This window comes from Camelus ferus, chromosome 20, assembly GCF_009834535.1.
Source record: "Camelus ferus isolate YT-003-E chromosome 20, BCGSAC_Cfer_1.0, whole genome shotgun sequence".
Classification (NCBI taxonomy): Eukaryota; Metazoa; Chordata; class Mammalia; order Artiodactyla; family Camelidae; genus Camelus; species Camelus ferus.
The window spans coordinates 16,910,548-16,924,020 of NC_045715.1; the positions used below are offsets into that span (position 1 = coordinate 16,910,548).

At 37.5% G+C, this 13,473-nt stretch overlaps 1 protein-coding gene across 6 annotated transcripts in view; it reads right to left on the reverse strand.

Annotated features, from left to right (window-relative positions):
- Window positions 1-13,473, reverse strand: part of KIAA0319 (KIAA0319 ortholog) — a 65,802-nt gene that overhangs the window by 23,910 nt on the left and 28,419 nt on the right. For all 6 annotated transcript variants that reach the window (XR_004313475.1, XR_004313474.1, XM_032462589.1 and 3 more), the window contains 5 exons: window positions 12,478-12,575; window positions 11,537-11,624; window positions 10,394-10,486; window positions 8,873-9,005; window positions 3,189-3,417 (listed from right to left, as the gene is read on the reverse strand). Coding sequence is in view for 4 of the 6 variants with exons in the window: in XM_032462589.1 (XP_032318480.1) it covers window positions 3,189-3,417; window positions 8,873-9,005; window positions 10,394-10,486; window positions 11,537-11,624; window positions 12,478-12,575 (641 nt within the window). In the remaining 2 variants the exon portion in view is untranslated. The remainder of the gene's footprint in view (window positions 1-3,188; window positions 3,418-8,872; window positions 9,006-10,393; window positions 10,487-11,536; window positions 11,625-12,477; window positions 12,576-13,473) is intronic.

The following is a 13,473-nucleotide window of genomic DNA, read 5'->3' on the forward strand; positions in this document are numbered from 1 at the left end:
AGTGGACAGATGTCAAAGACACATTATGAAGCAAAAAAAAGAAAGTGAAACAACAAATACAGTATGGTTGATATTGCTACATGCACATATGCACATATACAAACACAGAAAAGTTCTGGATGTACACACATTAAACTCATAAAAGTAATTATCTCAAATAATGGAGCTTGGATGAGGTCAAGGTGCACTTTCACTTTATCAGAATTTGAGGTGTTTTTTTTTAACCACAGGAAGTAAATTTGTTTTACTTTTATAATCAAAAATATTTTTTGTTATTTTTCTCCATTTATTGTTATCTTTTGAATTGAATTTTTCATTTTTTGCATGTATTTCTTTTTTTTAATTTTTTTGAAGCATAGTTGATTTGACAATGTATTTCTTTTTATAAATTTTTATTGAAGTACAGTTGACCTGACAATGTTTCAGGTGCACAGCCAAGTGGTTCAGCTGTACATATATATTCTTTTTCAGATTCTTTTCCATTATAGGTTATTACAAGATATTGAATATAGTTCCCTGTGCTATACAGTATGTCCTTGCTGTAGAATAAATTTTTTAAATACCAGGACAATAAAACTTTTCAATAAGGCATTTTTTTCAGTTGAGTATATAGTGGTTAACTACTCGTTGCCTTCAGATTAATACCCTTTCATTTTATTGCTGCTGTGGTATTGGTAATATTTTCAATTATTGCTTATGTTTGCAGCTCATGCCATCATGAAAAGGATTTTTAATTTTAAGCTCTATTATATTTACTTTAACTGATTCCAAGATTCCTAAAGATAAATATATCTGCATGTTCTTTTTTTTAAGTTTTAATGGGAAAATTGATAGAAAATCAGTTGTGTTATCACAAGGGGAACTTCTGAAATATGAAATGCATTCTTTTAAGAATGTATTAAAAAAAGTCCTTTTCCCTACTTTGACTAAATAAGCAAAGTACTTTTTCCCTGAAGTGCTCTATGGAGAAGGTATAATTTCCTAGTACTTGCCTCAAAAATTAATATGGTTACGTGACTGCTTATGCACACAATAAAAAGGAACCTTGTGGCAAACGGGAACTGAGCAGACTAACTCACTGAGCACCCCTCCAAAACAGCCAAATGATTCAGGTAGTGGCACAGGCTTCAATGACCTTCCCTAGTCCAGAGCTTAGCCTCTGCTGCTTGCCTTCACAATTTTTAGACCAATTTAAGAGCTGATCTTTGTGAGCATCCCAGTGAATAAAAAGCATCACCCTTTTTGACATCTGAATCTATCAACTGCAAGGCAGTAATACTGTTACTGTGAATAATCTTTGAGTGTCTGCAGCAGGTGGCAGGTGTGGAGAGTAGGGAGGCTAGCTCTGTGTTTCTGGACCAGTGACCTCCTCTGGATACATGTTCATCAGGCATGGAGGTACTGGGGCATTAACTCTGAGCACATAATTCTCAACAATTAAGTGAAAGATAATTTGGAATATTTTTTAATTGAGGAAAGACAAAATATCCTATCTTCTTGTTTTGTAAACAAATCCCTCTAAATCAGAATTCTTTTTTTTTTTACACTAAAATATACAGCATTGTTTGGCACGTTTTTTAAACTTCACATGCATAGTGTCATTTAGTATGATCTTTTTATAACTTGCTTTTTTATCTAACATTTTGTTTTTGGAGATTTCTCCATGTTGTTTGATTTTTCACTATATTGCCAGAATTCTTAACCCAACAAAAGCGAACACCACACCTGCCACAACCCTTAAGTAGAGATGGCCACTATGCCAAGTGCTCTCCAAGGCTATCTGGAGGACTCATGGCTCTTTTAAGTTCCATGAACCCAATCAGTCATTTTTAATTCATCCCAATTGCAAAGTACTTTCCAGAAATATCAAGAGTAAAGTAGGTCAGTTTCCATGAAATGTCTGACTTCATCACAAATACTAGTAAGAAATTGTCTTGGACTGGTGAGATGGAGCTTGAAGGAACTGAGGAAGGTGGCAACATAAGGTACTATATTTTTTCCATTAAACTCCTAAATAACAACATGACTTCAAAGATACCTAAGCTGGTTAGCGACAGAAAAAAATAGTTCTGGCCATCACCAAAAGAAGAAGCAGGCAGCTCACACACACTCACGCACGCAAGCACACCCAGCAAAGTTTCAAGGTTATTCTGTCTTTAAACAAATATATTAGAGATTTGAACAAATCAAAAGGTAAACACAAAAAGATATGAACAAGAGATCACAGAATCCAGAAAAGGTAACATGAAGTTTCTAAACATAGGACAAACAAAATAAAAAGGAATTTTTCTGATAATGAGGTTTAGATTAGGTTATTTTTAAGGTTTTTCTTAATACAAAAATAATATTTCTTTTTTTAACATTTTTTATTGATTTATAATCATTTTACACTGTTGTGTCAAATTCCAGTGTTCAGCACAATTTTTCAGTCGTTCATGTACATATACACACTCATCGTCACATTTTTTTCTCTGTGAGTTATCATAACATTTTATGTATATTTCCCTGTGCTATACAGTGTAATCTTGTTTATCTATTCTACAATTTTGAAATCCCAGTCTTTCCCTTCCCACCCTCCACCACCCTGGTAACCACAAGTCTGTATTCTCTGTCTGTGAGTCTATTTCTGTCCTGTATTTACGCTTTGTTTTTGTTTGTTTGTTTTTTAGATTCCACATATGAGTGATCTCATATGGTATTTTTCTTTCTCTTTCTGGCTTACTTCACTTAGAATGACATTCTCCAGGAGCATCCATGTTGCTGCAAATGGCATTATGTTGTCGGTTTTTATGGCTGAGTAGTATCAAAAATAATATTTCTATAGCAAATGTTGGGTCAGACTTTTCCCAAACTAACCTCAAGTTCAAGTTGTCAACACAGGACCTACTTAATTGCTATTCTGGGCTTTCCATAGAGTGGGAAGTGATATGAACTTGGAAGATTTGTGAGTTAGCTACTCTTCTAATGGTTGTAATATATAAGACAATTTTATAAACTTATATTTTCTGAATTTAAGTGCCCCTTCACACCAATATTTTAGATAGATAGATAGATAGATAGACAGACAGACAGACAGACCAAACAAAGGATGGATTGATGGATGGATGGATGGATGGGTGGATGAATGAATGCAAGGACAGATGGACAGGCAGACAAATAAATGTCTGAAGGCAGGACAGAGAACTTACCTGCATGGTCACCTCTTTACTCTCACTCCCAGGGCCTCGGGACCACTCATAGAGGACAATCTGGTGATCATCACTGCTCTGGTTTCCATTCAAAGTGATGGAGTTTTGAGGCAAAGTTATAGTCTGATTTGGTCCCGCGTTGGCAACTGGTGGATGGTCCACAGCACTGTTGACTACTAGGGCTGCCGTTGTAGAGTTAGTGGCTCCATCTGAGTCTGTAACAGTCAACCTACAACAAGGAGAGGAAGCTATTATGCTGCAAGAATATGCCAAGTCTAGATGGAAACACCCTAAATGTCCATCAACAGATGACTGGATAAAGAAGTTGTGGTATATATACACAATGGACTATTACTCAGCCATAAAAAAGAATGAAATAATACCATTTGCAGGAACATGGATGGACCTGGAGGTCATCATACTAAGTGAAGTAAGCCAGAAAGAGAAAGAAAAATACCATATGATATAACTTATATGTGGAATCTAAAAAATGAACTTATTTACAAAACAGAAACAGACTCACAGACATAGAAAACAAACTTATGGTTACCAGAGGGGAAAAGGGGGTGGGAAGGGATAAATTGGGAGTTTGGGACTTGCAGATACTAACTACTATACATAAAATAGATAGACAACAAGTTCATATTGTATAGCACAGGCAACTATATTCAATATCTTGTAGTAACCTATAATGAAAAAGAATATGAAAAGGAATATATATGTATATGTATGACTAAAACATTATGCTGTACACTAGAAACTGACACAAAATTGTAAACTGACTATATTTCAATTTTTAAAAATGTAAAAAAAAATTTTAAAGAATGTGCCAAATCTTAAGGCAAATGGCTGATTTAGTCTGCCCACGATACATTTCTCATAAAAACTCAGAGCAGGTGCAAATAGAAATCAGAGGATGAAGCAGAGAAAAGCACAGAGACTTGAGGATATATTTTAAATTCTATGTTGCTGTTGATTTACTTCATTTTTCGCTAGTAATATGTTCACATGACAGAGTTTAATTTTGTATGGGTTTCTGATGCCGGATGAAGAAATCATCCTTCAGCCAACACAGAGGCCTCTCTCTACTATCTGAGACTCAGAATGTATCAGCTTTAAGACCTGCCTTCAGGCCTGAGCGTGTGGAGACAGCAAATCACTCATGAATCTTCAGCTCCAAAGCTTTTGAATTTTCTCATTCTTTTCTAGAGGACTTAATATAATTATGGTTTCAGGACAGTCCTGCAAAGCAATTTTAGGATTAAGCATTTTCAAATGCAAACAATACTCAACCAACACACACAACAAAGAGAGAGCTGCCCTGACCCTCCTGTAGTAAACTCACTGGTGAGGCAGCAACTGGATCAGTAAAATATGGTCACTTCATCCTTCTGGGATAAAAATGTTAGCTCAGAGCAGTGATGAATGTTCAACAGGTGTGAATAGGAGAATGAAGCTCTGGAAGGAACACAGGCCTTATTTATAGGTAATGCACATGTACGGGGACCCATGAATTCTGGGCCACTGTCCCACATACTCCGTTCCCACAAGTGTACCTAAACAAAGCCCTCAGATAAGAAGCAGACAATCATCTGGCAACATACATCAAATTCCTTAAAAACACACAGGCCTCTGACCCAGACATTTTACTTGCACTCCAAAATTTAACTGTAAGAATGTTCACCCAAACACTGAATAATGGGGTTAAATTAATTATCTACAATGTATCAGCACAGCATCAAATGTGATGCTGCAGAACATTGAATGACAGGAATGTTCATGGGGAATCTAAGAACAGATCCACCCATACATGAAAATGTGATGTAGGAGGGATGTGGTCCTACAGCTTGGGAAAGGACAGACTAGACAATAACTAGTACTGGGGCAACTGGCTATACAGTAACTAGTACTGGACAATGGATATATCATCAATTCTAGATGGATAACATTTAAATGTGAAAGACAACATTTTTAAATATTAGAAGAAAATATAGAACATAGCTTGTAAAACATCTTACATATTTTGATCCAAGTTAAGAAAAAAAGTTTTATGTTTATGTCTGTATAGAAAAAGACCATACACAAAAATACTATATTGGCAAGGGTGTTTATTTCTAGGTAGTGGAAGGTATTTAGTTTCCTTCTTTCTGCTTATAGATATATTATATTTTATTTTTATGGAAAATGTGCATTATTCTTATCATAAAAAGATAATACTTGTTTCTTGAGACCTGTATTTCTTCTGTGTCAACCTATGGATGCCAAGGTGGTAAACTAAAAACAAACACTGACACCTCGGTAAAGAAGATAGACAGATAGCAAATAAGCATATGAAAGGACGCTCTACACTATGTCATCAAGGAAACAAAATTAAAACAACACTGAAATACCACTACACACCTATTAGAATACCCAAAATCTGGCACAGTGACAACACCAAATGCTGGCCAGGATGTAGAGCAACAGAAACTCACATCCATTGCTGGTAGAAATGCAAAATGGTACAGCCACTCAGATGTGTTTGTGAGAGAGGGTAAGCGCCACGTCCTTCTGGTCTGCCACTTTGAAGCCCTGCCCCTACAGACACTTTAGAAGACAGCTTGGCAGTTTCTTACAAAACTAAACACACTCTTACCATACAATCAACAATCATGCTCTGTGCTATTTACCCAAAAGGGTTGAAACTTATGTTCACACAAAAATCTGCATATGAATGCTTTTGACAGCAATATTTACAATTGCCAAAATTTGGAAGCAACCAAGATGTCCTTTGGTAGATAAATGGATAAACTGTGGTACATGCAGACAATAGAATATTACTCAGTACTATGAAGAAATGCACTATCAAACCATGAAAAGACATGGAGGCATTTTTAAATGCGTTATTACTAAGTGAAAGAAGCCAATCTGAGAAGGCTGCTTACTGATTACTTCCAACTGTATGAACCAAAACAGAAGTTTTTACAGCATGTGTAAAATCCAAAGCATTCTAGAGCACCTCTGTGGACTTTTCAGTCAAAGATGAATTCAGCAGATGCTTGAGAGTTTATTAACCTAGCCAGATTCAGAGCATTCATAAATATATATGGATGGGCTCCTTCCCCCAAATCATCAGATTCTTAAAACAGTATACAAGATCTTAAAAATATAACATCCAAAGTGTGTGAGATGTAGTTAAGCAGTAATTAGCAGAAAATTACAGCTTTAAAAGCTTCATAAGCTTTTAAGAAGATCTAATATGATTCTACTCTAAGAAGTTAGAAGAAGAAGAACAAAGTAAAGCAAAAGTAAACAGAAATAAAGAAATAATAAAGATAAGAGAAGAAAAGAACAAATTAGAAAACAAACAAAATTGACACAGCTCTAGTTCTGGTTCTTTAACAAGATAAAATTAACAAACCCCTTAATTAGACTGACCAAGAGAAAAAGAGAACACAAATCACTAATACCAGAAATCAATGAAGGGTTATCACCACAGATCCTACAGACATGAAAGGATAATATGAATGTATCATGAACAACTTTACAACAACAAATTTGACAATTTAGACAGAATGAACAAATTTCTTGAAAAATACAATTTACCAAAAAATGACACAGGAAAAAAACAGAAAGTCTAACATCTATTAGACTTACATTTATTTTTAAAAAATGAAAGCCTTACATCTGTTAAAGAAATTGAATTTGTTATCAAAAACTTTTCCAAAAAGAAAATTCCAGGCCCAGATGAATTTACTGGTGAGTTACATCAAACATTCAAGGAAGAAATATGACTAGCTGTTCACAAATATTTCAGAAAATAAAGAAGGATGGATCACTAGACAACTTGTGTTATTAGGCCAATATAATCCTCATACCAAAACTTAACAAAGACGTTGAGAAAAAGAGAGGGGAGGGGGATCATAGGTCAAATCTTTTATGAAGATAGACGTGAAAATTCTTATAAAAATATTATCAAGTTGTATCCCATTACATATAAAAAGGATATCATGATCACACAGGTTTTATCTCATGAATGCAAGGTTGATTTACCATTCAGAAATCTTAGGGGGTATAGCTCAGGGGTAGAGCATTTGACTGCAGAAATCTTACACAATACATAAAAATAATTCAAAAGAGATCACAGATCTAAATACAAAACCTAGAACTATAAAACATCTGGAAGAAAAACACGATCTTTGCAATCTTGGGATAAACAAAGTTTACTTACATAGAATACAAAAAGCATGAAACATAAAAGAAAATTATTGATAAATTAGACAATCAAAATTTAAAACTTGCTCTTTAAAAGATACCATTAAGAGAACAAAAACAAACTCATATACTGAGAGGAAAGACTACATGTATATAAAATAAAGAACTTGTTTCAGAATGTATAAAAATCTTATAACTAAATAAGACAAAGTAATTCTTAAAACAGGAAAAAGATCTGAACAGAGATGTCACAAAAGTTAAATGAATGACCAATAGGCATCTGAAAATATGCTTAATGTCATTACTCAGCAGGGAGATGCACATTAAAACCATAATGAGATACCACCACTCATCAAATTAGATAAAATTTAAACAAATGATTACACCAAGTGTTGGTGAGGATGTGGAGACTGGAAGTCTCATCCACTGCAGGTGGGAATGTAAAATAATACACCCTCTTTGGGAAAGAGTTTGGCAATTTCTTAAAATGTTAAACATAAACTCACCATAGAACCTAGCCTTCCCACTCGGGTATTTGCCCCACCAAAATGAAAATCTATGTCCACACAGACTTTTACACAAACATTCATGGCAGCTTTACTTGTAATAGTTCAAAGCTATAAACAATCCAATGCCCTTACTAGGTGAAAGGCTAAATAAACCGTGGTCCATCCGTGCACTGGAATAGTACTCAGCAACAAAAGGGGACAAACCATTGATACAAACAGAATGGATGAATCTCAAAATCATTTTCTGAGTGAAAGAAGCCAGGCAAAAAAGGAGCGCTTACTGTACAATTCCATTTATATGAAATTCTAGAAAGTGGAAGGTAATTTAAGGTGGCAGAAAGCAGGTCATGGTTGCCCAAAGACAGGAGTGGAGGGAGGGAAGGATTCCAAAGGGGCTTGAGAAAACTTCGGGGGAGGATGGAAATGTTTATTATCTTGATTGTGACAATGGCCTGACAGGCACGTCAAAACTCACCAAATTTTATACTTTACGTATGTACAGTTTATTACACTTCTGTTATACTTTTAAGAGTTGTAAAAAGTAAGATTAAGACAGATCATGTAACTCTGCCTTTGACTCTGAAGATACAAATTTTCTTTCACATAACTCAACACAGCAAAAAGATGCCATCCCAAACTATTCCTGACAACCAAAGCCAAAGGTTTCCAATAAAGAAGCGTTTATATTTATCTTTACATTATTTTATATTTATATACTTATTTAATTTATATCAATAGATAAGTTATTAATTGATTAGTAGTTAATCAATACATTTAAATAATATTGTATTTATTAATTTATTTTACTGAAGAGGCTGTCAGAGTCTAAAGTGGCTGCCAACCAAAACACCCAGGGAAACCAAACCCGCCCTGCCTCTTGATCGAAATGAAAAGAAGCACAGTGTTCCACAGGCATCAGTTTAAGGAAATAGTCAAAACATCAGTGCTAGAAGGCACAGTAAAGGTGGGAAACCCACTTGCCTGAAGGTATAGTTTCCAGGAACAAGATTCGACAAATGTAAGATGGGGGAGTCAGCCGAGGTCTTCTCTTCGAGGAAGGGCCCGGTAATTTCCTCCCAGTGATAGCTCACTATTTTAGTATCATCTGTACTTTCTAGAAAGATTAAAAAATAAATGAACACTAATATGCAAGAATATTAAAACATAAATTTGGTCATTCATATTATTGCATACTTAAATTTGTTTTTGTACGAAATTCTAATTGCATAGTTCTCAATGGATATATATTGTGTATTAGAAGGAAGGATTTCTTCTTCTTCCTAAATTATCATCACAATTTTCCTCCTGAATTTCCACCAGATTTGAGTGAGGGTGTTTCCACTTAGCTGTTGATTTAAAAAGCACAGTGACAGGCACTCTTGCTTTTTAAAAAACTCACCTCAGCCACAGCACAAGATACCTTACTGAGGCTTTAAATAGGTACCTGAACTGGTAGATTCATCAAGAATTAAGAGATGCTTATACATATTTACAAAATACCTTTTACTACCCTCATCATTAAGTATAAATCCAGGGAAAAGCAGTACCATACGTGAAATCTTCTCATTTCTAATTTAAAAGAGAGCAAACAAAATGTGCTACATAGAATCATAGAAATTTAGACCTGGAAGAAAGCCAGTTTCATCTAATTCATTTAAGGAAAGAAAATTTCATGTGACAGATTAATAATCCTGAGCAGTTTCCTGTAACTAAGCCACACTGATTAGAGGAATCACGATGCAATGCATCGTCTCGTGTAAACACTGTCATTTAAAATATGCCTTCTGTGATTACGACAATAAATAAATAAAATATGCTTTATTTTCACACTGTTAAGGGAGTGATGTAGACATTTATATTTCAATAGATGCAAATGATCATGTCAATGTGATTTTTGTATATTTGCAGACTTGCAAAAAGAGGCAGCATTCTTCACTCTACAGGATTTTGTCTTAGATTCGTGATTCAGTGGACATCAATGCAAATACTGGTTACTCTGGTATTGTTGGACGTGTTCTGAGTATGTTGTCAAACACAGGGTATGTTTTCGACTTATTCTCACTCGCCTGGACCCAGGCAGTTCCACTGGGGCCCTTTCCACATGCACTCTTATAGAAGGAATGAACTCTGAATTAGATGAACAAAACATCACCCACCCTCATGAAGGCAACCCTTCTAATATTTGTGAAAAGAAATTTCCAACTGCTCATCATATATACTGCATGGAAAGGAGATTCTTTAATAAGTGCTTTAGTTCTAATCAAATAGTTAGGCCCTAAAGAACTTTCTCATAGACAAATGAGACATAAATGAAGGGAAATTCGGGATAAGACAGAGAAGTTGTGCTGAAGGAACTGAAGAACTTTGAGATATGAGACTGAAGAGGGAGGGATCCATCTATCAATGTATTAGCCCCTAGGTCCTCTCAGCCTTGACAGAGAACACCCATTACATCTCACAGGACGCAGGGCAAACACCCCTAAAATTTGGCAGGATACCCACGGCTGCCATCAATGAGGGCTGACGTCAAAGGCAGAGTGAGCTCTTGTCTCTCGGGAGAAGCAACGGCCGTGGGTGGCAGGTTGACTCTTGTGGCTGCGTGACAGAAAAGAAGGACACTGACTGAGCCCACGTTGTACATGCCATGTCACCACCCAAATAAACCATCTGATGGGTAAAAATTGGTTCTCAATATCCTATCAAGAAGGCCTACAGGCCTCAACTACAGAAAGTCCTATTAATGTTTTGGAACCTTCCTATGAATTTTAGGAGCTTGTCTGCAGGTTTATATTTGTGTACAAAAGCCCAGGCTCAGTGAACAGGGGTAATAATAGCCACAGGGTTAGTCATGGAATCCGAGCACAACTGCAGAAGAGGAGTCATGGAGTATGGTCCTAGCTCCCAAGATTAACTGGATCTTGAACATTTGACTGAAGGCACCCACCACCACCACCGCCACCGCCACCGCCACCGCCACCGCCATGGTTAGCCATAAGAACAATCAGGCAGAATGTGCAAAAGGGGGACCTGCCAGCCCCTGAGGCAGAGGCTGGAGGTGGGGCTGGCACAGAGCTGGCCCACCCCCACTGGGCAGGCCGTGCCCACAGCCCAGCAGAGGGGGCGGTGGAGGAAGCCCAGCCCACGTTCCACTTGCTGAGCTGGGATCTGCACTCCCAGACAAAGTCCACTGTTTCTGATTCACACACGGGCACTGACCTATGGGCTGGTGGAGGCCTGACAGGGCCAGTGGGCTTGAAAGCCCATGGCATACACTTCCCTGGGCCCCTGAGCTGCTCAGCTGAACTTATCTGAAAAGCTCTTTCGCCTAAGATCAAGCCGAGTCATGGGGGCCGGAGGTGGGAGAGTGAATGCAGCAGACGTCAGATACAGGAGGCTAAGGCAAAGGTGATGCCAGTACCTAAGGACAGCAAGCCATGACCTTGCAACCTTGCACAGCAGGGTCAAGCGAGTACTAAGAACTATACAGCAAGCAGAAAGGGAAAAAAAAATCAAACTAACTAGAGTCTTTGCATGCTTTCTGTACAATGGAGCTTAATGTAAAACCAAAAATATCTATCACTGTGTTATTAGGACACCAAAAATGGAGCCTGTACAACAGGAGGCCGTTCTCTTAGTCAGCCTTACCTGGCTCAACGCTGACATTTACAAATCCCTCTCCAAAGGCATTTTCACCAGAAACCGCTACTCTGAAGGCATAAAGTCCGACTGACAACTGCAACACCAAGAAAAGTCACAACGGTAAACATGCAAAAGACACGATGGGTCCACTGCCTAGAAAATTCTAAAATATTCCAGGAGCCGTTCTCCTGGAGTCAACACAGAGAAGGGGCTCAGGCCCTGTGGACCCACGGCCACGTGTGTGACACCTGCACTCTGGACACCAAGATCACGCAGGAAGGCCTTCAGCTTAGTTACAGATGCTCACATGCCTCACTGAGGCCTTTGTGAGACAGACCGGCCGAGGGCAGCAGTTCTCAAACTCGCGTGTAGGGGAATCATGCAATTTTACCAAGTAGCTCTGGTGGGTGGTCCGGGTACCAGACTTTGAGAGGCAGCGCTCAGTGACGCGGGGGTGATGCCAACTCGTGTTGCACCAGTAGCTGTGCAATCTCAGGACTGATGACAACCCAGTCATCTATGGACTAGGTTTCTTCTTGTGTGGGCTTACATCTTGGAGCAATAATTGGTAGTCAAACCATTTGTGAACTGGAATGCAATTGTTGGCAACCCTAGAAATGTGCCTAAGAATCAGAGATAACCAGAATGTCTCTAACACTGCAAAGGGAGCAAGAGTTGTAACACAGACTTTAACCTCAAACAGAGACCCAGATCAGCCTGGGCAACCAGGCTCTTTTCTCCGGGTTGACACGTAATTAAGTCAAAGAAAAATGACCGAAAGGTCCTGTTTTTAAATCTGCCTGTCTACCTACATGCTTGAGACTCGATTCATTTGGATCCTTCTTTTGATTTTAATCAAAAGAGAGACTTCCGGCTTCAACAGCTAAGAAGGTGTTACCTGAATTCTAAGATATGCTGTCAAATACAACTTGTCCCCAGTTACTCACTTGAGAGAGATTAAGAGTTTGCATGTGTCTTTGTTTTATTTCACCTTGGTAGTCTTCAGGGTGGCTTATTAAACTCCATTCATAGCTGTAGGTTGTTCCTGAGAGCAAAAAAGAAATATGAGTAGTTATAAATTCTGAAAGGTCACTATAATCTGGGCAGAGGAAAGAAAATGACAGCCTTCAATCTACCAGCAGAGATCAGTTAGAAATACTGCACTCAACTTTCAACTATCATCCAGCTAAGGAATAACAAGGTTTCTATAACATTTTAATGTAAAATTTCTTTTTTTATTATAAGAACATAAAACATATAAGACATTTAGAAAATGTAGAAAATTTTTTTTAAATGCCCTAATTTCATTGTTAGCGTTTGATGACTTTCCTTCCAGACTGTGATATCTGACTATATATATAAATTTTAACAGAGTATGTATAATCCACTGTACTTTTTCTCCTTTTAATAAAAGGCAAGGAGATTTCAATTCATTTAATCTGTTGTAGGGGTTTATGTAAGGACAGAGAAACAGATTAAACCTCTTCGTATCAAGCTGAAGCTGTCTCCCACCTCCCACCTTGGGGTACTAGTGGTTAAAGGACGAGGTACCTCAGCTGGAAGGAGTAAAATATAAATGCCAAACATTATCATCTATGCTTAAATTTTGATTCATGTCAGAGGGAAAAATGAATAAAGGAACTAACCCAAATGAGAAATATTCAAATACCTTAAGAATGAATATACTCTAAGAAAGTATGCATTTGCAAGGTCACAGGAGTAGGTCAAATGTTTGCTCAGTAGCAGAGTGCTGGACAAGCAGAAGGAAGTATTTTAAACAACATTTTTTGAACAGCTGGTGTGAGGATGCTGAGAACCTCAGAGCCATGTTATCACCACCACATCTGCAAACAAACGTTTGTGCACATGCCACATCCTTCACCTGACACGTGGTATCTTCCCAGGCTCCATGAGTTATTACAAGTCAAAAGCTGGGATGTGGA